Below are 23407 nucleotides of genomic sequence, written 5' to 3'. Positions count from 1 at the left end.
ACTCCTATCCTGCCCGAGTGCATCCTACTCAACACTAATAACAGGAACAGTTGCGCAACAGCAAACAACAGCAACCACACCGTGCACACGCATCCCAGCGATTCAGGTGTTGCGGCTATTCAGACGTGGCAGAGCACTTGAGGAAGGTGCGTCCTGCAAAGCGTGTGGAGGAGCCGTAGCTCCGCTTCGGGTCGGCTGCAGCCATGGTGTACTCCAGGCGCACTCGGTGCACGCCACCACCCTGCCCGCCGTTATCTTCCGCGGTCGCTGCAGCGACAGCAGCAGCAGCTGCATGTTTGGCGAGCCTGTCCATGGCGAGGGTGAGGCATTTGCTCTGGGCTTCCAGGAAGGATGGCTGCTCGTAGCTGCGTCTTGGAAGCTCCGACTTTTCGTCGGGAGTCAGCCAACGCCACACCACCACGGGGCACGCGCTGCTGCGGCGCTGTGCAACAAACGCGTTGAGCATCATGCCACCGCACGACGCATGCTCCCTGATCCACCCGGCGTGCTGCTCCCTGAGCTCAAACAGGTGCCGCTTGTGCACAACCAGCGCCCCGGGCAGCAGCAGCGACACGGCGTGCGTGCTTCGGCGAATCACGGACCACTGCTCGCTCCCCGCTGCAGTCTTGTGCTCGTGAGCGCGGGACAGGTACGACAGCCCGACAATGTTGTCGAAGAAGTGGCCCTGCCACGTGCCGCGCGCGTATGTGGCATCGGCGATGGTGAACGCTGCCTCGTCGTCATGCAAGATGGTGCAATCATGCTTGGTGCCATGCAGCGCTTGCATCAGGTCGGGCGACAGCAGGAACCACGCGTCCGCCATGCCCATGCTCCCGCCCTCGTACTTGAACAGCTGCACACGTGGCGGCAGTTTCGCGCCGAGCTCAGCCTCCAGGTCAGCGATGGTGTCAGCGGAACCAATGACCAGCACAGCCCCAGAGCGCTTCCAGTTTGTCCAGCGCCGCACCGCATCCGCATTCTCGCCAGCACTGCGTGTGTGTGCGTGGAAGAGGATGGTGCACGCATCAAACGCATCCACCTTGGAGCCCTCACACAACTCAATCGGCGATGACAGTGACGGCGATGCTGCTGCTGCTGCTGTTGATGATGACGATGATGATGACGATGATGATGACGATGATGACGGCTGCATGAGCGTGCCGGTGACTGGCACCACAGGCAACGCTGCCATGCGCGTCTGCGTCACGCGCTCTGCAAAAGCCAGCGCCACGGCCCTGTTGCGGTCGTTGTTGATGGTGGGAGACACCACAGCAGCAGCAGCTGCACCGTCATCATGCGAAGAAGAAGACAACGATGACGATGACGACGATGGTGATGGGAACGCGTTGGTGTCGAGGACGAGTGGGAGGTGCCTGTCCTCAATCGCGTGCAGGAGCAAGCGGTCTTCCAGCCGCTTCCGCGCTGCGCTTTGTGCCTTTGCACGATCGTTGACGCCAATGCCAAGCGAGTTGACGGCGAAGGAGAGGCGGTGCGGCAATCGAGGGTAGAGAAGGCGGAGGTTGTTCTCCGCCATGAAGCGAACCAATGCCTTCTTCCAGCTGGTGGTGGCGGGCCAGCGGTTGGTGAAGGAGCACGGCACAAGAAACTCGCTGTCGCTTGTTGCCGTACCACTGCTGCTCTGACTCGACTGTGCACGGTACCACTTGACAAACCGTGTCCATGCCATGCCATGATACACAGCGCCCCAGCTCTGCGGCTGCTGCCACAAGAACATGGACAGGCCAGCATCACCCTCCCCTTGTTTGTTGTTGTTGTTGTTGTTGTTGTTGTTGTTGTTGTTGTTGTTGTTGTTGTTGTTGTTGTTGTTGTTGTTGTTGTTGTTGTTGTTGCTGCTGCTGCTTGTGGTGTTGCTGTCGTGCTGCGGCAGAGCCACGTCAAACAGGAAGTCCTCCGCGGCCTCGGAGAACACCTGTGCATACAGGGAGACGCCAATGAGCCAGGGAGAGGGCGGGCTCGGGGTGTAGAACGCGCCACGAATGGCGGCCACCGTGTACACGAGTGCCCATCGCGACAGCCGCAGGTCGTCTTCAAGCATGAGGAAGAACGTGTCTGCGTGCGCCGCGGCGCCGCTTTCCAGGATGTTGGTGCGCAGCCCGGCGTGCTGGACGCGTGGGGAGACGTGCACGGGCCCAAGCTTTGAGCGCAGGCCCAGCAGCGCATCAAGGTGTTGCAGGTTGTGGTTGTCGTAGTGGATGTGGATGGTGAACGAGACGCCCGGCTGGCCAATGGCTGCTGAGGGCACGATGGCGCCGTTCAGGTCCGCCCACACCTGCTCAAACAGGTCCATGCGCTCGTACACGAACATGTGCACGGCGACGTGGATCGGCGTCTCAGCGATGGCCTTGACCAGCAGCTGGCGCGGCTGTGCGGCGAGGTACGCGTTGTTTCCCAGCGCTTCGCTGCGCAGGTCGTAAAAGGCGTTGATGCGGGCCACCACCCACGGCGGCGTGTACAGCGACGCGCTGCCGCGCGCTGGCGATGGGACGTCTGCAGGGGTGAGGTCGCGACCCGTGCGGGCGGTGGGCTGCTTCATGCCCGTGCCGAGGAAGGCGACGTATCTGTCGTTGAGCTTGTACTCGTACGGGTGGCGCACGCCTTCGTGGTAGACGAGGTTGCCCACCACCTTGCGGGACGCGCGCTTGCGCTGGGTGCTGACAAGGTCGAGGTTGATGGTGTTGTTGTAGCGCAGGGCGGTGATGCTCAGGGCGTGGCCGCCAAACACCTCCGGGGCAAACAGCTGCAGGAAGTGCGCACCCAGCGTCCACTTGCCTGTGTATCCGCCCTCGCCACGCGGGGCAAAGGGGATGAAGAAGTCTACAATGGACGCGTGGTAGACAACCATGCCGTTGTCAAACCCGCTTAGCGGCGCCACGGCATGCGCTGCGTATGCGTCTGCGATGGCCTTGACGCCTTCGAACCGGTCCAGGCCAACATCCCACGGGAATGAGGCAACCGCCGGCTGAAACGCTGCGAGCACGCACGTGAGCACCTCGGGCAACCTGGGCGTGCCAGGGCTCTTGGTGTTCTTGGCGTCGGTGTTTGCGACTGTGTTGGTGGCGATGTTGATGTTTGTGTCGGTGTTTGTGTCGGTGTCGGTGTTGGTGTCGGTGTTGGTGTTTGTGTTGTGGGGGCGTTGCTGGTGCTGCTGCTGGCAAGGCAAGGGGATTGAGGAGGTAGCCAGCTTTGACTTCCAGTTTGGGTCGAGATGAAAGACCAGGTCGTCGTCATGGGTGAAGAAGTAGTCACATGTGGCCGTGGGGAGACTGCGCAAGTGCTTGAGGCATAGGTGGATGCCGTCTGCAAACGGAAGCGAGTCGCTCTTCTTGGACCGCTGCGGGATGTGCATGTTGGCTGGCTGCTGTACGTTGGGGTTGGGGTCGGGCTCGTCCCACACATACCAGCACGATGTGAAGGCACTGTCCCACATTTGGTGCACGCGAACGGCAGCCTTGGAGGTCTCTGCATTGCCGAGGATGCATACTTTTGGTGGCATGCTTTCCAAAGGCAGCGACGACACTGCAGCCAACGCAGCGGTGCGATCGCCCATTCTGCCATCATCATCTGGCAGTGCTGAGTGCAGTCGCTGCAGCATGGCCTGTGGTGCAATGGGCAAGGGCTGTCGTTGACCTTGCTGGTGCAGTTGGCGGAGATGTTGCTGTCGTTCGAGTCGCTGCTTCCATGGCTTTGCTGCAGCTGTCTCTGATGCGTCTTCTCCTTCTCCTTCTTCTTCGTCGTTGTGGCTGTGTGTGCCAGCTGCTGTTCCTGGGGAGACTTGGAGATGAGTGTTTGCGAAGCTGGGGGTGGGGGTTGAAGGGGTGGCGACGGCGATGGTGTTCCTGGTGACGCGGCTGCCTTGGGACATGTGCTCGTGCAAGGTGAGGAAGCAGCCGCCGATGACCAGACCGCCGATGACCAGGAGCAAGCATTTCCATTGCCGGCACGCCAGCCCACCACCAGCCATTTGCGGGTTGTCGCCGCGTGGTCGTTTTGTGTGTGTGTGTGTGTGTGTGTGTGTGTGTGTGTGTGTGTGTGTGTGTGTGTGTGTGTGTGTGTGTGTGTGTGTGTGTGTGTGTGTGTGTGTGTGTGTGTGTGTGTGTGTGTGTGTGTGTGCGTGTGTCGGTTTGATGTGTGTCTTGGCGAATTGAAGGGAAGGCAGGAATGGAACGAAGTGGTGGTGGCCAGCCAGCCAGCGTTGCTTGTGTTGTCTGTGCCTTGAAGGTGGTGTTGGGCTTGCTTTTTGGCCTGGCGTGTGGGAATGTGTCATCGACTGAATTCAGTCTGCCACAAACATTCACGCCGATCATCATCATCACCATAGAGCGACATGAGCGAGCTGATCGAGGTGTGGGCACGGACGACGATGGGTGATGGCGTGGTGGACACACATGAGGAGTTGCGTGCGTGTGTGCATGTGCATGCGTGTGTTGTGCTGTGTGTTGTGTGCATGTGCGTGCGTGTGTTGTGTGTGTGTGTGTGAATGCTTTTGACGACGGAAACTCCTTTCTGATGCATGTATTTATGTATTTCGGAGACACAGAAGATGCTCCATAGTGCGCTGTTATTGGCTCACCTTGTGTTGTCATGACCATACACCTTGTCAATGCTGTTGGGGGTGGGGGATTTGATTTGATGGCTTGATCTGACCAACCTCAGACGGGTGGGCAGGTGCAGGGGCAAATGTCCCAAATGCTCACATTCCCTGCAGAGACGGCAGACTGGCTGATTGTCATGGAAGGCTACCTCGCGTCAGGTGTGTGTGTGTGTGTGTGTGTCGTGAGTGTCGTGTGTGTGTGAGTCAGGTGTGTGTGTGTGTGTGTGTGTCGTGAGTGTCGTGAGTGTCGGGTGTGTGTGTGTGTGTCGTGTGTGTCGTGAGTGTCGTGAGTGTCGTGAGTGTCGTGTGTGTGTGTGTGTGTCATGTGGGCTTGCTTGGGCTTTCCTCTTTCCTATGTGTTGGAGCGGCTCTTAAGAAGCTGGGTTGAAGGCAATCGAGAGCAGACGCATGTTGCAGCACACACAATGCGCACACGCGCGCATGATGCTCTCCTTGGCTGTTGAGGTTTCCTTCCTTCCCCTTTTCTTTCCCTTCCCCTTCGCTCTCCTCCTTGTTTTTCTGTTCCTTTCCCCCTTTTCCCATGATTGTATTCATGGTGCTGAATTGATGTATGAAATTGCGATTCGCAGGTGCGAAGAAGGTCAAGGGTCCCAAGGTCACATACTACGTGTTGAAGCAGAGCCCTGATGGGAGCAAAGCTGTGATTGAGCAGTTCTCTGGCCGAACTTTCTTGGCCACGTTCAACCTCTCTGTACGTTTTCGGTTTTGGAACCACTGAGTTGGAGCGTCGCTTCTGCGCGCGCGCGTGTGTATGTGTTTGTGTTTGTGTCTGTGCATATGTGTGTGCATATGTGCGTGTGTGTGTGTGTGTGTGTGTGTGTGTGTGTGTGTGTGTAAAGATACACATTCGTGTAGGTGTAATATGTGTGCGGTGACGACCAATGAGTCGTTGGCTGCAACAAGCTGCTGCTGTTTGTGTGGTGTGCTGTGTGCATGTCAACTTTCTCAATGCGCATTGCTGCTGACACGCACACGCGTGCAGAAAGCGTCCATTGCGCTGCCGGACAAATCGCCCACGCTCTTCTCGCTGCAGCTGGACGACTCCCTCCTCAAGCTCAAGACAGACCACCCGAAAGTGACGCAGGCGTGAGTTGTGGCGGGAAGAAAGAGGTGGAGTGAGGGGCCGCTTGACTGGGTGTTTCACCCCTCTTTGCGAGCGCAGTGTTCAGAGTGCTGGGTTGGTTCCTGGACTGCTGCGCTTTGTACGGCTTTTACAATTTCCTTGTGCAACTACAGCCCTTGCGTTGAGTCCATATGGCATGTTGACTCGCATCGTGTACATGCATCCATGCATCGCTCACACGTACGTGGTGTGTGTGTGTGTGTGTGTGTGTGTGTGTGTGTGTGTGTGTGTGTGTGTGTGTGTGTGTGTTATGTTTGGTGCGTGTATGTACGTGTGTGTGTGTGTGTGTGTGTGTGTGTGTCACCAGGTGGGTGGTGCGGCTGCAACAGGTGATCAACGCCATTCGCGAGGGCGTGAAGCTGACATCGTCGCGCCAGGCATCAAGCAGCGCCCTGCACGGCCAGCAGCCGGTGTCCCCGCCGCCCGAGCCAGAGCCGTATGGCGCCGAGACGCCCGCAGAATCAACAAATACAAGCCTAACACGAAAAGACTCGCTGAAGCTGCAGACGCAGCGCAGCAATCTCATGAGCACGTCCTTCATGAGCGACCTTGCCAGCAAGTACTCGTTCATCAACCAATGATGTGTGGGGTGTGGTGTGCATGTGCATGTGTTGTGAAGGATGTATGTGTTGTGACATGACGTGTATCCGTGTATGGTTGTAATTGGGGTATGTACACACTTGTGTGTGTGTGTGTGTGTGTGTGTGTGTGTGTGTGTGTGTGTGTGTGTGTGTGTGTGTGTGTGTGTGTGTGTGTGTGTGCTTGTGTTTGCATGCACCTCTGTGCGTGTGTGTATGAAGGAAAAGCTGTTGGATGTGTTGTCGCCTCCATATTCGTCGCCTCCCGCCTCCCCCTCCCTTCTCGCTGTTCGTGCCTGCTTCTGTGCTTCCCCCCCGTGTAAATGACAACACAAGGGCGTGGGTGTTGGTTGACTCTTGTGCCTTGTGTGTTGTGTGTGTAAATGCCCCCCCCCCCTCTCCTCGCGTTCCGCACATTGCCTGTTTGCTTGTGTGTTGTTTGCTCTTTGCTTGTCGTTGTTGTTGTTTCTAGCTTCACTCTCCCTCTTGTTAATTCGTTCACAATGAAAACCACACGGTGAATGGACAAGTGTTTGCAATGCGCACTGCGTGTGTGGTGTTCTGTTGGTGTTGCGGCAAACAACTGAAACGCACATCGCCAGACGCTTCACGACGTTCCAGCCACACACACGCACACACACACACTCTCTCTCTCTATCTATCCATCCATCTCTCTCTCTCCCCTTCTCTTTCATGGTTGACATGCTGTTACGTGTGGAGATGTATTGGCGTCGGTTGACAACAACGAGCAATCAACAAGCAAAGTGCAGCTGCAGCCATGGGGGGCAATGCCAGCTGGTGCGCTTAGTCGAAGAGGCCTGCAGAGGAGGTGATGGTGGTGTAAGAGGTGAGCGTGACGCATGACGGCACGGTGGGGCAATCGCATAAATATACAAGACGCAGCAGCAGCAGTCAAACGACGAAGAGGACAACAACAACAACAACAACAACAACAACAACAACAACAACAACAACAACAACAACAACAACAACCAAACGTACTGAAGCCATCCATGTCGTCGTCGCTCTCCTCCTCAGGCTCGGGCTCGGGCTCGTCCTTCTTCTCCTCGGCACCGCCGGTGGCGGCAGCAGGGGCGGCCACGATAAAGGCGGAAGGATCGGCAAGGAAGGCCTTGGCCTTCTCGGCAAGCGGGAAGGAGATTTCCGTGGCGACGGCAACGGCAAGAACGTTCTTGTAGCCGTTGGCGACCATGTGGGGCACGGAGGCGGCGTTGGGGAGACCGCAGGCGAGGGAGACGGCGGCAACGTTGGCGGCACCGAGCATGAGCTTGCCAATGATGTCCTCCTCGGTGATGTCCATGACAGACGGGGAGTAGGTGGAGCCGTTGTCGTACACCTGGACGGGCAGGAGACCGTACGAGAAGGGGGAGATGCCAAGCATGTTGAGCAGGGCAGCCTCGGAGGGGCCGACGCGGTCGTCCTTCTGCAGGAGCTTGACGTCGTTGACAATCTCAATGGCACCACGGGCAATCTTGGTCTGGATGTTGAGGGCCTGGAAGAAGGAGGTCTTCTGGGCATCGAGACCGGTGGGACCCTTGGGGACGACGACCTCATCGGGGGCGATGGCGCCAACACGGGCAGGGGCGGCAACCTTGAAGTTCAGGAGGAGGTCGCGGATGCCGGCAAGGTCATCGTGGGTGAAGATGAAGCCAACGTTGCCCTTGATGTGGGGAAGAAGCCTGCATGACAAGACAAGAAAAAAACAAGAAGGGGTTGGGGGCGTTCGGAAGGGCAACAGAGTGAGTGTGAGTGTGAGTGTGAGTGTGTGTGTGTGTGTGTGTGTGTGTGTGTGTGTGAGGAGCAGTTTGGGGAGGGGTGTAACAATGGAGACACAGCAACAACACAGGAAAAAGCACAGGCGTTGGGGGTGGGGGTGGTAATAGCAGCAGCGCTGTGGCGCGGCACACAATGAGCAGCGACGGCAGCAGCATATAGGGACGTACTCGGCGTAGGCAGTGTTCTCGGTCTGCATGATGGCGCGGCGCATCATGGTGTTCTTGCCAAAGAGAATCTCGCAAGAGCCACGCAGGGCCAGACGGATGTTCTGGAGCTGCTTGGAGCCGACATTGTCGCAGTTGACAATGAGGATCTTGGGGTACTCAGCCAAGAAGGACTTGAGCTTGGCGAAGTAGTTCTTCTTCCAGGTGGCACGATCGACCTTGACCATTTTGACGGTTGATGATCCGGTTCCTCAAACAGGACTTAGCGAACGTGCTGTGTGTGCGTGCATGAATGTGTGTGTGTGTTTGTGTGTGTGCATGAGAGTGTGTGTGTGTGAGTGAGGACAACGAAACAGACGAAGATGCCATGTGGGTATGTGCTGAAGCGCACGTCGCAGGTCTGCCGCATGAACACGATCAACACACAGACACACACAGACACACACAGACACACACAAACACACCTCCCCGCCTCCCCTTTCTCATTCACTCGCGCGCTCCCTCGCTCACCACAGAGGCTTGATGAGAGAGGGAGACAGTGGGGATGGCTTGCGAGAGCGAAAAAGGCACAACTACCACCACCGCCGCAGCCACATGGACCCCCCACGCACAAGAACATAACAATTTTTCCAGGCAGAGTTACCGATGTGGAATTATGGCTTGAGATGTTGGTGAAATTTCTTAGTTGAAGATATACGCCAATCGCCAGGAAAGCGAGCGAAAGGGTGGAGGAAGAGGAACACACAACATACACACACAAACACCACAAGAAGCCAGCACCAGCTCCATATCCGCTCATCACACCACAACAAGCACAAGCACACCACTTGACTGCCATCATGTCGATTGAGGAGAGGTTCAACAAGGCCGTGTGGCTGATCCGCAACGGGCCCCCAAAGGATTCCGACAACGACACCAAGCTTGGTTACTACAAGGTGTGTGTGTGTGTAATGACTTGTGTTCGCGTTTGTGTTTGTGGTCTTGTGTTTGAGGTTGTGTTTGTGGTCTTGTGTATGAGCTTGTGTTTGTTTATGTATTTGTGTTTGCGTTCTGTGGGAGCGAGGGAGGGGAACAAAAGAGACGCGACCACACACACACACACACACACACACACACACACACACACACACACACACACACACACACTCACACTCACACACACACACACACACACTCACTCACTCACTCACACACTCACACTCACACTCACACAAACACACACAAACAAACAAACACACACACACTCTCTCTCACACCCACACTTACACTTACACTCAAACACTCACACACACTCACACACACACTTACACTCACACACTCACACACACACACACTCTCTCTCTCCTTTCGCACATCGCAGTACTTCAAGCAGGCCACCGTCGGTGACAACACCACCTCCAAGCCATGGGCTGTGCAGCTGGAAGCCTCTGCCAAGTGGAACGCCTGGGACTCTGTGAAGGGTGCGTTGTGAGGAACCTTGGGGAAGTGGAACCAAGTTGGGTTGAAGAGAGCGGTTTTGTTTGTTTTGTGACCACAACGTTTGTTGCCTTTTCAAACACCCACAACCACATACCCTCACACAACATAAACACATACACCCTTACGCGTACACGTAGGCATGTCCAAGGAGGATGCCATGAAGGCTTACGTTGACCTGCTGACCAAGAGCGACCCCGACTGGGAGAGCCACCCCAAGCTCGCCGAGTACAAGCCCTGAAGCACATGAAGCGCAGCTGAACTTTGCTCCACTAGTCACTTCCTCAACTCTGGCGTTTCTCACAACCCCATTCACGGCGTGGCACCGCTGTGCGCCAATTGCATTGCCTTGCACCGCGCCTTCCTGTCTGTCTCAAGTGGTCTTTGCTTTGCTCTGTGCTGTGTGGTCGCTCCTTCTTCCCACTTCTCTCCACCACTCTTGCTCAGTTACGTTCCCCTCATGAACGACTATTAGCTGTCTGCTGTTTGTTGTGTCAGTGCTGTCAAGCGCCATCAGTACAACTCGCAGTGTAACGCGCGCCACTCTGAAATAACACGTGGACAGGCGCACAGGCTGTCCATGCCGGTCTGTCTGGGTTATGAACAAGAACACAAGAACCCCCCGCACGAAGCTTAAACGGTGTTGGGGGAAAGTGGTGGGGATGATGTGTGGGGTGCAGCGCGAATGGCATGTCCGCCTCCTGCTCATCGTCGTCGTCATCGCCATCGTCATCATCGACATTATTACGAGTGACCCATCATGGGCTGGGGGTGCGGGTCGAGGGCCGGCTCAGGCACGTGATGTGTCGTCAGCAGCACAATCATCACCCACAGGTGCAACAGAATCTGGTCAGAAGGTGCGGCAGGGTGGCGTTGTCAATCGGAGTGGTGAGACCACGTAAGGGCGAAGAGAGGGGGGGGGGGGAACAAAGGATGAGGAGGGGAAGAAGACGGAGCAGCGGAGGGGACACACACACGCACACATGTGCAGGCGATCGCACCATGTAGATGATGACGAGGATACGTGCGGCTGGGTAGCGACGAAGGAACACGCCAAGGCGTATGCTGGCAAGCAACGCCGCAAACAGGAGGAGCGATGGAGACATGGGGTGTTAATGGAGAAACCACAAGGTCATGTGTGAGCGATGGTGGTCGTGACGACGGAGAAGTGTGCATGTGTGTGTGTGTGTGTGTGCGTGTGCGCGCGCTTGTGTTGAAGGCACCTGATAGCGTCGAGGGCGTTTGCGGCCGTCTTGAAGCGGCGGTCAAGCGGAGTTGTGCCCGTGGCAACACCTGGTGGGATGATGGGCTGCAGCTGCATCGCTGCTCAGCGGTGGTTGGGAGGGCACCGACAACGGAGGCGTGAGCACCAGGAGAGGAATCACGCGTGTGACGTGAACACAAAGGCTGCGAGGTGATGAATTTGCACTGTACAAATTTCAATCGGGTTATACACACCACTTACATACATACATACATACATGCATACATACATACATGCATACATGCATACATACACGTACGCATGCACATACACACACCACATATGGCCTTACATTCGTCCCAGACAGTTGCTCTCTGTCGATGACGTGATTTGCGAAGCGCCTCCTCCTTCTGCTCAAGCCAACACGCCAGTGAACGTACATGTGCAAGTCCATGTGCGCGGGCTTGTGAGGGTTGAGACAATGGCTCATAGGAAGCGCAGCGCCGTATGGCTACGGTACATGAAGCCAACCAATGAAACACACAAAACCACACAACCAATGAAACACACTAAACCACACAACCAATGAAATGCACGCAACCACACAACCAATGAAATGCACGCAACCACACAACCAATCAACCGTCACACAGCCAAAGCAACCATCACACAAGCAACGCACAGCCGTAGCCCGACCCAAGTAACCAACACATGCACGCACCAGCTTGCGTTCCTGTTCGAGCTGGACGGAGAGTTGTGTGTTTCGCTCACGCAATTTTGCCATCTCCTCCTGTTTTCGCAGAAGAACGGCAGACATGTCCTCGGTGCGCTGTTGTGGCGACGACGGTGACCCAGACACGCGCTGCTGCTGCTGCTGCTGTTGTTGTTGCTGCTGCTTGCTCAGTTCACTCTGTCATGGTTGTTTGGGGAGGAAGGGGAGGGCAGGCAGTTGTGAGCGAGGAGAGAGCAGATGCTGCGCGAGTAACGCGGCGCAGTTGCGTGGAGGAAGGGGATAAAGTGAGGGCTGGAACAGCGCTGCGGCAGCACCGAGCACACGGACAACGGAGCAATGCGTTGCCGTGCAAGAACCCAAACTGAAAACACCGATTCACCTGCTGCTTGAGAGTGTCAAGGTCATGCTGCACACGATGCACCTCCAGCTGCAGCGACCGCTTGGTCTCTATTGCCTCATCGCGCACGCGTGTCAATTCCTGTGCGCGTTGTGTGTGTGTGTGTGTAGTGTGTGTAGTGTGTGTTTGTGTATGTGTGTGTGTGGTGTGTGTGTGTGTGTGTGTGTGTGTGTGTGTGTGTGTCGTTGAGCATGATGGTGGGAGGTGAAGCAAACTGAGACCATGCGCGCAATGACGCACCAGCTGCGCCCAACTCCCCCCCCCCCCCAACACCCTACAACCCCCCACCCCACCACCAACAGCCGTTACAACAGCGGTTACATGAGAGCCGCCCCACCTTGATGCGGGCCATATAGTCGGCCTCTGTGCTGTGCAGGGTGGACTGCAGCTCGTCAATCGTTGCGCGCAGGTGTTCTGTCTCGGCAACGAAGTCGTCTGTGTCCTGCTGGTGTTGCTCCTCCAACTCCTGTGGGGGAGGGGGAGTGATTGAAGTGGAGGGAAAAGGTTGAGAATAGCATTGCCGGCAACGTGAGGTCACATCCACGGTTACGCAGGAAAGGGTGTAAGCACGACACACACAGACGCACACAGACAGACGCACACACAGACAGACAGACACACACACACACAGACACACACACACACACAGACACAGACACACACACACACACACGCACAGCGTGTACGTACTTCAATCTGTGTGCGCAGGGCATCGTTTTCTGTGTTTGCGGCGTGCAGTTGCTGTTGCAGGTTGGCCACTTTGGAGCGACCATCGTTGTCGCCATCCACGCCACCCGCACCGCCACCATCACCACCGGCGCTGTTGCCGTTGGTTTGCTGTGAGCGCACGTTGGTGCCTGAGCGTAGTTGCTGAATGAGGGCCTCTTTGCTCTGCACAAGGAAATCGTGAAGCGTGGCACACGGGCGAAACTAGTGAATCACATGCACGGAGAGGGAAAGGCGGGACGGAAGAGGAGGGGAGACGGGAAGGGGATGGAAGTAAAAGAGAGGGAGAAAGGAGACGGAAGAAAGGAGAGGGGAGAGAGGGAGAGTGTGTGCGTGCGTGCGTGTGTTTGTGCTTGTGTGTGGTGGGGATTGGCAGACACATGCACACACACATGTTCATGCACACACACAGACACAGACACACGCGCGCGCGCACCGCTAGAATGCCTTTGGCCTTGTGCTTGTAGTCTGCATATTCGCGTTCCATGGCCTGAAGCGCGCGCTGCAACTGCTCTCCACGCTGCGCGTGCTCGTTTGTTCTCGCTGTACATGCAGCCGTGCACAGTGGAGAGCAGAGGAGAAGAGGGGGGGGGGGGTTAGGATGGAAGCAGTTGATTTGCGAAACATGAGAATCGTGTTTGTGGTACCGCTTGGATGACATAAAATGCACACACACACACACACACACACACACACACACACACACACACACAAACGAACAAACACACACACGAACAAACAAACAAACAAACACACACACACACACCTTGGCTGGTGTGTAGTTGCTGGGTGAGCGAAGACACCTTTGCTTCCAGGTCTGCGTGCGCTGCTTCGAGCTGCAAGCACCTGGCCTCTTCCTCCGCGGCTTGGCGGCGTAGGTCGGCCGAGTGCTGGCCTTTGGACAGCTGCAACTGTTTGAGCTCTTCCTGCAGATCGCGGATCTGCTGCATGTGCTTGTCCGTGCTGCCTGCATGGCTTGTCATGAGCGTCTCGTTCTCGCGCTGCAACAGGGCGAGGCGGGCCTCCAAGTCCTTGTTCTCCTCCCTGCACGCGGTGAGCGCGGTGCTCATCTCGTGCTTCTCCGTGGCCAGCCGATGCCGCGTCTGCCGCTCGTCGCTCAGCTGCCGCTCTGCCCTTGACAGCTGGTTCTGGGTGTCTGCGACGGCGTCCTGTGAGGCCTTGAGGCGGGAGGCGAAGGACGCCACCTCGTCCTCCAGCGAGGCAATCTCCTGTCGCAGCGCGCTGTTCTCGCGCCGCAAGCGAGCCGCCGAATCTGTCCCGTTGCCTGCCTGCAGGGCAGGGGCTGTGGCCGAAGCTGCCTTTCCCGAGAGCAGCGACGCTGCCCGCTTTGGCAACGAGAAACTCAGCCTTCCTCCACCGTCTCGTTGTTGTTGTTGTTGTTGTTGTTGTTGTTGTTGTTGTTGTTGTTGTTGTTGTTGTTGTTGTTGTTGTTGTTGTTGTTGTTGTTGTTGGTGGTGGTGGTGGTGGTGGGAGTCATGGCCATTGCGTTGAAGTGTGTCGTTGTGCTGCTTCGTATGTTTTGCTCCTTCCACTTCATCCCGTGCATCATCGCCCGCGCCCTCGTCGTCGCTTCCGTCGTCGTCCCCACCTTTGGCATCATCATCATCATCATCATCATCATCATCGTCGTCGTCGTCGTCGTCACGGTCACTTTTAGCGTGTCGCTCTGCGGAGAGCCGGTGTGGGTGGTTGCGGCGAGAGTGGTCGGATGGGCTGCCGTTCGACAGCGCGAGCTGGGGAGTGTTCGCTGCAGTGCCGCTGTTCGCAGCGTCAGCTTGGCTGAGAGTGTGTGGGGTCGAATCCTCGGGCGCGCCGTCCAGCAGTGCATTGTTGCTGTTGGCTGATGTTGGACCATCAAGATCCAGTCTGGTGTCTTCGTCATCATTGTGCAAGTCAGCGGCGGCGGTGGTGGAGCTTGGGATGACAGCGGCCAAGCCAAGCTGCCGGCGCCTTCGATTGCGCTCCTTCAAGTTGGTTGCCGCAAGCTGATCTGCCTGTTCCAACACGGACACCGCCGTGTCGCGGAACTCTGCAAACCAATTCGACATGCCAGTGGTGGTGCGTGTGTGTGGTGGTGGTGGGAGTGCGTGTTGTCGGTTGAAGCAAGCGAAGCAAAAAAAAAAAAAAAAGGCATTTGCATTGATATGTATAATTTTTCGCGGTATGCATCAAGCCGAGCTCCTATGGCGCAGTTGGTAGCGCATGTGACTTTTACGCACAAATTTACATCTCCAAGTACGGGGTCATCATAGGGTCGCGGGTTCGAGTCCCGCTGGGAGCTGGTGCGGCTTAATAGTTCTTTTTGTTTTGTTGTGTTGACGTGAGTGAGTGCGAGAGTGCGAGAGTGAGTGGGTGCGTGTGTGAGTGTGAGTGAGTGTGTGTGTGAGAGAGTGTGTGTGTGCGTGAGTGCGTGAGAAGGACAGAGAGAGATGTGAGTGAGAGACAGTGTGTGACATAAACGCTGTGAGTGCGAGAGAGACAGTGTGTGAGTGTGTGAGAAAGAGATAGAGAGGAGTTGTGAGTGAGAGACAGTGTGTGACAGTAACACTGTGAGTGTGATCTCTGGCAATCGCTTGTCCTGTGCTTACATTTATGTTATTTACGCTTGCTTGCAGTCAATTAAATACACAGCAACTCAGGCACGGCATGTCGCAGGCAACCGTCGCGGTCCTGACGGTTAGCTGTGGGTGATGGCATGGCGGAGAGCGTGTCGAAAAGTGAGGGAGACGCGCTGCTTGCGCGGGACTGGAACCCCTTGCACCAAATCTGTTTTGCGGGCTGGGATGCAGTGGGTCCACCTGTACCGCGCTTCTCCTCGTACCACCAACAGTGATCTCGCCGGCAAGTGCAGCTCCACCGCACGCGGAATGTTGAGTTGTTGTTGTTGTTGTTGTTGTTGTGGTTGTTGTTGTTGTTGTGGTTGTTGTTGCTGTTGTTGTTGTTGTTGTTGCTGTTGTTGTTGTTGTTGTTGTGGTTGTTGTTGTTGTTGTGGTTGTTGTTGTTGTTGCTGCTGCTGGTGCCGCCGCTGCTGCACTGCTCGTGGTTTTCCATGTTGCACTGCTTGTTGCCTTTCCTGCTCCTTTGCGTGCTCCTCTGCTTGTTGTCTCCCCTGTCGATTGCAATGCTTCTGGTGTGCTGGCTCATTTCCTCCTCGCGCCGATGCACCCTCTTTCATCAACTGAAACCCATATCCACGGGACAACCGCGCCGGGTTTAGGTGTTGCTGCTTCTGGTCTACGCGGCTTTCCCGCGGCTCCTCGCCCGCCTGCTTCAGATGTTGCCATTCATCGACCCTTGCCACGTGATTTGCGTCTGCGTCGCCACCCTCGTGCCCGCTACCACGACCACCACGACCACCACGACCACCACGACCACCACGCCCAGGGCCATCGTCATGTGCACTGGTGTCTGCGTCTGCGGCGTCAACGCCAGGAGCTGTTGGATCAACGGGCTTGAAGGTCATGGCGATGCCGCTGCATAGGCTGAGGATGAAGATGGTGGAGCCAAACGCCCACGGCGCGTCGACGTGCGGTGGAATGCCCTCGCCAGGCGAATAGTAGTTGACGGTGAGCTGGTCAATGGGCTCGCAATCACGCTCGTGGCGGCTGCTGTCCTGAGGGCGTTTGCACAGCCGACTCGGGTCGTCTCCCTGCTGTCCATCGCTGTGAACATCCGTGTTGCTGCGGCAACGTCCATGATGATCACCGCCACTATCACCACGGCTACCGTCACCACAACGGCTACTGTCACCATCCCCGCCATCGCTACCATCACCACGGCTACCGTCACCACAACGGCTACTGTCACCATCCCCGCCATCGCTACCATCACCACGGCTACCGTCACCACAACGGCTACTGTCACCATCCCCGCCATCGCTACCATCACCAGCGCCACTGTCACTATCACCCAGCTGCTGCGCTGCGAGCTGCATGCGGCGGAGGACGCCCGCCATGCGTTGCGGAATTGGCGGCACGGCCTGATCGGAGACGGTGAAGGTGTCGTAGTCGAAAAAATGGCCAAAGTGCTGAACGCGCCGCATCTTCAGCCGTGTCACGCCGCACGGCTCAGCTGCCTTGACACAGTCGAGCAGCGCCTGCTCTTCCTCTTCCGACACAAACGCCGTATACAGGGCCAAGCCCGGCGGAAGCTTCTGCTGCTGTTGCTGTTGTTGCGTGAGGTGCTGGTGCGCAAGGGCCGTGTGCTGCTGGGAGCTGTGGTCGCGCGGGTGTTGGAGTGGCACGGCACCCAACTGTGGTACGGCTATATCCCGGGCTCGCAGGACGGCTGGATGCGTGGGCTGAGCAAACCGAGCAAACACGCGGCGCTGCAGCGTCTTGCACATGCGCTCATCGAGCTGTTGTCTGGCCTCACCTGTCATGGGTGGATGTTGGTGTGAGCACAAACACCAGCAGCCAAGTGGCTGCAATCAAAAAGTGCATCCTACGCAACACAAACACTCACAAAAATACACGCACACATACACACAAAATAAAACACACACACACACACACACAAACACACACACACAAAAAAGAGAGAACACACACACACATATACACAAACATGTACACACACGCACACACAAAAGAAAACACACACACATACACAAAAGAAAAACACACACACACACACACACATACACAAACACAAACACACACACACCCTCTCTACCAACGCAAACAAGCAATGACGCAACACGTACGGGCTGCTTGGTGGGAGCGCATAAATACAAAGCACTGGGCCCGCGCTGGAGGCAGTGCGACGGCAGCAACGTCGGTGGCCTCGCCTTGGAGGCCCTCCTCGCCTTGAAACAAGGCAAGCACCTGCGCTGGGGTGTGCCCAAAGGCTCGGGCCACGTTTGCCAGCAAGAGCACGCACGAGGCTGCTTCTTTGTCTGCATGAAGTATTTCCTCGCACCGTTCCAACAGGGCAAGTGCTCGCGCATCTTTCCTTCGCTGCTTCAGCGTCGGCGCCATGGATGAGGAGGGGTCAAGCACCGGGAGGTGTGTTGTTGCGCTGGCTGGTGCTGCTGTTGTGCACCTCGACTGCAGTCTTGTTGTCGTTTGTCGTCGTCGTTCTCTGTCTCCCACCCAACTTTTGCCAATTGCAACAGTGACTTCTGTACAATTTGCAACAGATACCAACGTGTCGAGTCAGCACAAATGGCGAGGAAGGTTCGCGTGCATTGCTTGCGCGCCTCTTTGTCATGGGCGCACGCTGATTTGTGTGTGATTTGCACCAAATTTCCTGCCGACACAACTTGGGCCCGTACCACACGACCCGTTTCTGGACCCGTTTCTGGCCCAGAAACGCGAATGTTGCGAAAGATGCGACCACGTGCTCGCTGTCGACAACACAAACTCCCGCACAATCCCCATGAAAAAAAAAGTGCTTGCTGGGCTTGTGTCTGGCCTGTGTGCGTGGCGTGGCCGCGTGTGGCTTCGTTCTTGCTTCTGCTCACTCAGCCTGTTACACGCAGAGTGGCTGCGAGAAACAAGGAGAGGGGTTTGCGGCATTGGCGCATGTGCATCTGCCTTTTTCATTGAGTCAGTCTGCAGCTCAAGAGGTTGGTTTCGTCGACGGATATGAGTGAGCTTCTATGGATGATGAGAGGTGGTGGTGGTTGTATGGTTGGTGGTTGGTGGTTGGTGCAAGGCGAGCCACGCGAAGAGCGACAAGGATGAGGGAGAGGAGAGGAGACTAGGAAAGAGGTGAAGGGAAGGGAAGGGCGAGCAATGACGACGAGATAAAAGACAGCCACCACCGCACCCGCACAAAAGCATTGCTCGCACGCATGGTCGTGTGTTATGTTTCACACCACCAACATAACCAATACAAGCCATCACCAATACAAGCCAGCGCTCAAGCACACACGCACGCACGCACACACAATACACACGCACGTGAAACGTTCACATTGTCCGCTCACAAATGCCTTTCCCTTCTCGTCGCTTTCCTTGCCTTTTTTTCTTCCCCTCCTGACTTCCTTCCTGCCTTCCTTCCTTCCTCCCCTTCTCCGTCCACCAACACCATTTATTTCTCTGCTCTTTTTCCTCGTGCCACGTGAGCAGTCTTTTCGCGTCGTCTTCTTCTTTGACCCCGTTTACCGTCAACACCATCAACAACCAGCAACATGTCTGAGGGCAAGCAGCACGTTTCCATTGTCATCTGCGGCCACGTCGATGCCGGCAAGTCGACCACGACCGGCCGTCTCATCTTCGAGCTCGGCGGCATCCCCGAGCGTGAGATGGAGAAGCTCAAGGCCGAGGCCGACGCTCTCGGCAAGGGCTCCTTCGCCTTTGCCTTCTACATGGACCGCCAGAAGGAGGAGCGCGAGCGTGGTGTGACCATTGCCTGCACCACCAAGGAGTTCTTCACGGAGTCCAAGCACTACACCGTCATTGACGCCCCTGGCCATCGTGACTTCATCAAGAACATGATCACCGGTGCCTCCCAGGCCGATGTCGCCCTCCTCATGGTTCCCTCCGACGGTAACTTCACCGCCGCCATTGCCAAGGGCAACCACAAGGCCGGTGTCGTCCAGGGCCAGACCCGCCAGCACGCCGTCCTCATCAACCTTCTCGGCGTCAAGCAGCTCATTGTTGGCGTCAACAAGATGGACTGCGACGTTGCCAAGTACTCCAAGGAGCGCTACGAGGAGATCCGCGACGAGATGCGCCACATGCTCATCAAGTCTGGCTGGAAGAAGGCCTTTGTCATGGAGTCTGTCCCCGTGCTCCCCATCTCCGGCTGGATGGGCGACAACCTCATCACCAAGTCCAAGAACATGGACTGGTGGAAGGGCGTCGACGTCAAGGTTGAGGGCGAGACCCTCCACCTCGAGACGCTCAAGGAGGCTCTTGAGAAGATGGTCCGCGTCCCCCAGCGCGCCACGGACAAGCCCATGCGCACCCCCATCTCCGGTGTCTTCAAGATCAAGGGTGTCGGTGATGTCCTCACCGGCCGCGTCGAGCAGGGTACCGTCAAGCCCGGCGACGAGGTTGTCTTCCTCCCCACCCACACTGAGGCCAACCCCTGCACTGGCAAGATCTTCACCGTCGAGATGCACCACAAGTCTGTCGAGGCTGCCGCCACTGGCGACAACGTTGGCCTCAACGTCAAGGGTCTGGACAAGAAGAACATGCCCCGCGTCGGTGATGTCATGATCCTCAAGTCTGACAACTCCCTCGGCAAGTGCAAGAGCTTCCACGCCCAGGTCCAGGTCATGAACCACCCTGGTGAGCTCAAGGCCGGCTACTGCCCCATCGCCTTTGTCCGCACATCCCGCTCTGCCGTCCGCATGGCCGAGATTTGCTGGAAGATTGGCAAGGAGACCGGTGGCTCCAAGGCCGAGAACCCCGCCAACCTCAAGGCCAACGAGGTCGCCGAGGTCAAGTTCGAGCCCCAGCAGCCTTTCGTCGTCGACACCTTCAAGTCCTGCGAGGGTCTTGGCCGCATTGCCATCATGGAGGGTAACACTGTCGTCATGCTCGGCAAGGTCACCAAGATGGAGCGCGCATGAGAGCTCCCCCCAGCATTATCACGTCTACTGTGTGTATGTTGTCGCTCTCTGTTTGACCTCTCTCTTGTCTACTATGTTGCCTCTCTCTCTTTCTTGATTGCACCCCTTTCCTCGCTACGACTACTACGACTTCCGCTACCTTGACTTTGTTGGCTTGTTGCCACCTTTTGGTCTTGCGTTTCGTCTGCTCGTCACTCTTGTCTCTTTTTGACGACTTGTGTGTGATGACGGCGTGAGGCTGTGACTGACTGACTCTCAACAACTTCCAATAAAAACCCCTACATCGCACGTGACTGACTGCACATTTAGTGAAGGGAAGGAAAAGAAGTGAGGTGTTTTCATGTACATGAGGCTTGTCGTTGCGTGTGTGTGTGTGTATTTGGTGGTCCAGACACATGGGACATGGCATGGAGAAGCAGAAAAGAACACGGCGTAAAAGCGACACAGAAAAGTCAGAAGAAGTGGGGAGAGACAACACAGAGAAAGGCAACGAGTGCGTGACAACAACAGCAAACAACCAGCCAGGTGCTGCTCGCTTAGAGGGCCCACACAGTCTTGAGGCCCTCCGAAATGCCAACGTCGTGCGCGTTGAAGTACAGCAGGCCGCCAAGCTGTGGTAAGGGGGGGGGGGAGTGGAGGTGAGTAGAGAAAGAAGGGATGGTGGTGGGCGAGCGTGAACAAAAGCAGGACTGTAGAACTGTGGACCGTGTGGCGAAGCAAGCGCTCACTGCACTGCCCTCAACTACAGTACACCGCAGGACACTGCACTGCGCTACATGACACAAATACACGACACAGTGTCACACACACACGCATACGCACACGCATACGCACACGCACACACACACACACACACACACACAGACACACAGACACACATACACACAACATTGAACGTACCGCGCCAACGTGCACAACGGCGTTGAGGAACTTGGCAAGAGGCTTGGTCATGGCACCGTGCACGTAATCCGTAAACACACAGTCCATGCCCCTGTCACACATTGGTTCAGATGCAGCGAGTTTGATGGGTGAGGGAGCGGGAAGCGAGACAATTCGATGGAGGCTCAATACAGCACATACAAACAGGCAGGCACACAGACAGGTAGACAAACGGACAAGACACCGTCTCCGCCCCCTTTCCATACCCATACCCGTACCCATACACACACTCACACTCCCACACTCTCTCACACTCCCACACACAGTCTCCGCTCCCTTCCCCCCCCCCCCACACACCCACACACACACACACCCGTTTGTTTCGCCCTCGCTCACATGGTTTCCACGTACATGTATGTGTGCAGGGGCATGGTGACGGCCAGGCTGTAGTCGACAAAGGGGCCAGGTGCAACAAAGGCCGCGGGGACCAGACCAACAAGCGCAACGCTCACAACACGCTCAAGCTTCCAGTGGCCAAGACCCGTCGTGTCTTGTGTTCAAACAAAAAACAAAATCCAGCATCAAACAAACAACACACGCACCAAAAAGCAAGCCACAGGTGAGTGAGCAGGCAATGCAGGCAATGCAGGCAATGCAGTCAATGCAGTCAATCCAACCTCCAAAGAGACAGCAGAACGAGGTGGGGAGGGGAGGGGGAGATGTATACCATGCACAGCAGCAAATGCATGTAATGCACACATGCACATGGTGGCAGTACCGGATGTGGACTTGGTGGCAACGGCGTTACGAGGCGCGGAAGTGTGGAGAGCTAGTACATTGGAGAGGATACCCAAGACAACAACAATACACATGAGTGCCACTCAGGCACGCCATACGAATACGAGCATGCATTCAACAACAACATGAACAGACACAGACATAGACACAGACACAACGTACAGGAGACGCGGGAGAGGAGAGGAGCAGTGGCAGGGCGGCAGAGGTGGAGCAGGTTCTGCGGGCGGGCTGCCGCGAAAGAGAGAACTGTCAAAGCCCAAACACACACACACACACATGTACAGACGCAGAAGGGTGCACGGTGAGAAGAAACCATGGTCGTGCATTGACTTGCCCATCACCGCGTGTTTCCTTCTATGCTTTCTTTTGCAGCTCAACCGTCTCACACACACAAGGATTCACGCATTCACGTGCACACACACACACACACACACACACACACACACACACACACACACACACACACACACACACACACACACACACACACACACACACACACACACACACACACACACACACACACACACGTACCGCGAAGGCTGGCCATCATGGTGGTGTGCTTCTTGCTGTGGCTGTGCTTTCGGTTGGTTGCTTGCTTCACTTGTGAGAGTGCGCCTGGTGCATTTTTTTTTCCTCTGTGAAGCGATTGTTAGCAACATCTTGCGAGAACTATCGTCAACCATGGCTCTTCGAGGTGCGTTGATGAAAGCCACAAGAGGAAAGAGGCTGATGTTGTTGATTGGCAATGCGTGCCTGTATGTGTGTGTGCGTGTGTGTGCGTGTGGGTGTGTGTGTGTGCATGTGTGTGTGTGTGTTCATGGGTGTGCTTGTGCATGTGCATGTGTGTGTGTGTGAGTTTGCGTGGTTGCATGGGCATGCCGATGGCACGCTGTAGTTGGAGCACTCGCACTCGCACGCGCTTGCCTTTGTCACTACCTGTACGCCAGCCAACTCACACACACATACACACACACACACACACACATGCACAAGCACAGTTGTCTTCTCCGGCTGCCGCGCCTTGCCCCGCATCCAGTACGTTGTGTTTGAGCCTTGTCTGTGGCCCCATGTCTCCTCTGGTATTCCGCCCGGCTTCCTTGGACACACACACACTTCCGTAGGAACAGGTAAAAGGAAACTGTGGGAACCTTAACATTTGGGAGTAGATGGAAGGTAGCTATATGGAGAGAGGGTTGTGTAAACGAGAAAATGCCCGGGGTAAAGGAAAACGACAGGGACGGTCTACTGTTGTCAGTTCACGGAGGGAGCGAATTGAAGACCATTTCGGTGTGCTTTGAGAGAAAGATGGAAAGATCGGTGATGTGGTGGGATAAGGGCGGATGCGGCCCA

The 23407-nt window shown here is 56.2% G+C and overlaps 8 protein-coding genes and 1 non-coding gene across 9 annotated transcripts; 4 read left to right on the top strand and 5 right to left on the bottom strand.

Moving 5' to 3' along the window:
• Nucleotides 1–83: 83 nt before the first annotated feature.
• On the bottom strand, nucleotides 84–3982 carry PTSG_11857 (uncharacterized protein; the record flags this gene model as incomplete). Its single annotated transcript, XM_004996690.1, has 2 exons — nucleotides 84–1717; nucleotides 1895–3982. The coding sequence occupies 2 exons, from the start codon at nucleotides 3980–3982 to the stop codon at nucleotides 116–118; spliced, it is 3690 nt and encodes a 1229-aa protein (XP_004996747.1). The 3' UTR covers nucleotides 84–115.
• A 716-nt stretch (nucleotides 3983–4698) lies between these two features.
• On the top strand, nucleotides 4699–6337 carry PTSG_02260 (uncharacterized protein; the record flags this gene model as incomplete). Its single annotated transcript, XM_004996689.1, has 4 exons — nucleotides 4699–4771; nucleotides 5203–5324; nucleotides 5616–5719; nucleotides 6064–6337. The coding sequence occupies 4 exons, from the start codon at nucleotides 4699–4701 to the stop codon at nucleotides 6335–6337; spliced, it is 573 nt and encodes a 190-aa protein (XP_004996746.1).
• A 550-nt stretch (nucleotides 6338–6887) lies between these two features.
• On the bottom strand, nucleotides 6888–8907 carry PTSG_02259 (arbp-prov protein). The gene is made up of 4 exons (XM_004996688.1): nucleotides 8806–8907; nucleotides 8299–8569; nucleotides 7337–8034; nucleotides 6888–7152 (listed from the first exon to the last, which is right to left on the bottom strand). The coding sequence occupies exons 2-4, from the start codon at nucleotides 8520–8522 to the stop codon at nucleotides 7139–7141; spliced, it is 936 nt and encodes a 311-aa protein (XP_004996745.1). The 5' UTR covers nucleotides 8523–8569; nucleotides 8806–8907; the 3' UTR covers nucleotides 6888–7138.
• Nucleotides 8908–8991: 84 nt separating this feature from the next.
• Nucleotides 8992–10398, top strand: PTSG_02258 (acyl-CoA binding protein). The gene is made up of 3 exons (XM_004996687.1): nucleotides 8992–9230; nucleotides 9656–9755; nucleotides 9912–10398. Exons 1-3 carry the CDS (start codon nucleotides 9135–9137, stop codon nucleotides 10010–10012), a joined length of 297 nt encoding a protein of 98 aa, XP_004996744.1. The 5' UTR covers nucleotides 8992–9134; the 3' UTR covers nucleotides 10013–10398.
• On the bottom strand, nucleotides 10246–14983 carry PTSG_02257 (uncharacterized protein). The gene is made up of 10 exons (XM_004996686.1): nucleotides 13598–14983; nucleotides 13268–13374; nucleotides 12796–12996; nucleotides 12443–12571; nucleotides 12088–12186; nucleotides 11697–11885; nucleotides 11328–11385; nucleotides 10995–11094; nucleotides 10773–10836; nucleotides 10246–10617 (listed from the first exon to the last, which is right to left on the bottom strand). Exons 1-10 carry the CDS (start codon nucleotides 14898–14900, stop codon nucleotides 10516–10518), a joined length of 2352 nt encoding a protein of 783 aa, XP_004996743.1. The 5' UTR covers nucleotides 14901–14983; the 3' UTR covers nucleotides 10246–10515.
• A 46-nt stretch (nucleotides 14984–15029) lies between these two features.
• Nucleotides 15030–15133, top strand: PTSG_20073. The gene has a single exon. It is a non-coding gene; the product is annotated as a tRNA-Lys (tRNA).
• Nucleotides 15134–15427: 294 nt separating this feature from the next.
• On the bottom strand, nucleotides 15428–17950 carry PTSG_11856 (uncharacterized protein). The gene is made up of 2 exons (XM_004996685.1): nucleotides 17558–17950; nucleotides 15428–17226 (listed from the first exon to the last, which is right to left on the bottom strand). The coding sequence occupies exons 1-2, from the start codon at nucleotides 17829–17831 to the stop codon at nucleotides 15530–15532; spliced, it is 1971 nt and encodes a 656-aa protein (XP_004996742.1). The 5' UTR covers nucleotides 17832–17950; the 3' UTR covers nucleotides 15428–15529.
• A 428-nt stretch (nucleotides 17951–18378) lies between these two features.
• PTSG_02256 (elongation factor 1 alpha long form) lies at nucleotides 18379–20665 on the top strand. The gene is made up of 2 exons (XM_004996684.1): nucleotides 18379–18421; nucleotides 18927–20665. Exon 2 carries the CDS (start codon nucleotides 18989–18991, stop codon nucleotides 20375–20377), a length of 1389 nt encoding a protein of 462 aa, XP_004996741.1. The 5' UTR covers nucleotides 18379–18421; nucleotides 18927–18988; the 3' UTR covers nucleotides 20378–20665.
• On the bottom strand, nucleotides 20618–22675 carry PTSG_02255 (uncharacterized protein). The gene is made up of 6 exons (XM_004996683.1): nucleotides 22589–22675; nucleotides 22217–22300; nucleotides 22035–22085; nucleotides 21668–21806; nucleotides 21278–21368; nucleotides 20618–20988 (listed from the first exon to the last, which is right to left on the bottom strand). The coding sequence occupies exons 1-6, from the start codon at nucleotides 22605–22607 to the stop codon at nucleotides 20914–20916; spliced, it is 459 nt and encodes a 152-aa protein (XP_004996740.1). The 5' UTR covers nucleotides 22608–22675; the 3' UTR covers nucleotides 20618–20913.
• Nucleotides 22676–23407: the final 732 nt, after the last annotated feature.

Source organism: Salpingoeca rosetta, assembly GCF_000188695.1.
Source record: "Salpingoeca rosetta unplaced genomic scaffold supercont1.5, whole genome shotgun sequence".
Classification (NCBI taxonomy): Eukaryota; class Choanoflagellata; order Craspedida; family Salpingoecidae; genus Salpingoeca; species Salpingoeca rosetta.
This window is presented reverse-complemented; position numbering and strand designations above follow the sequence as displayed.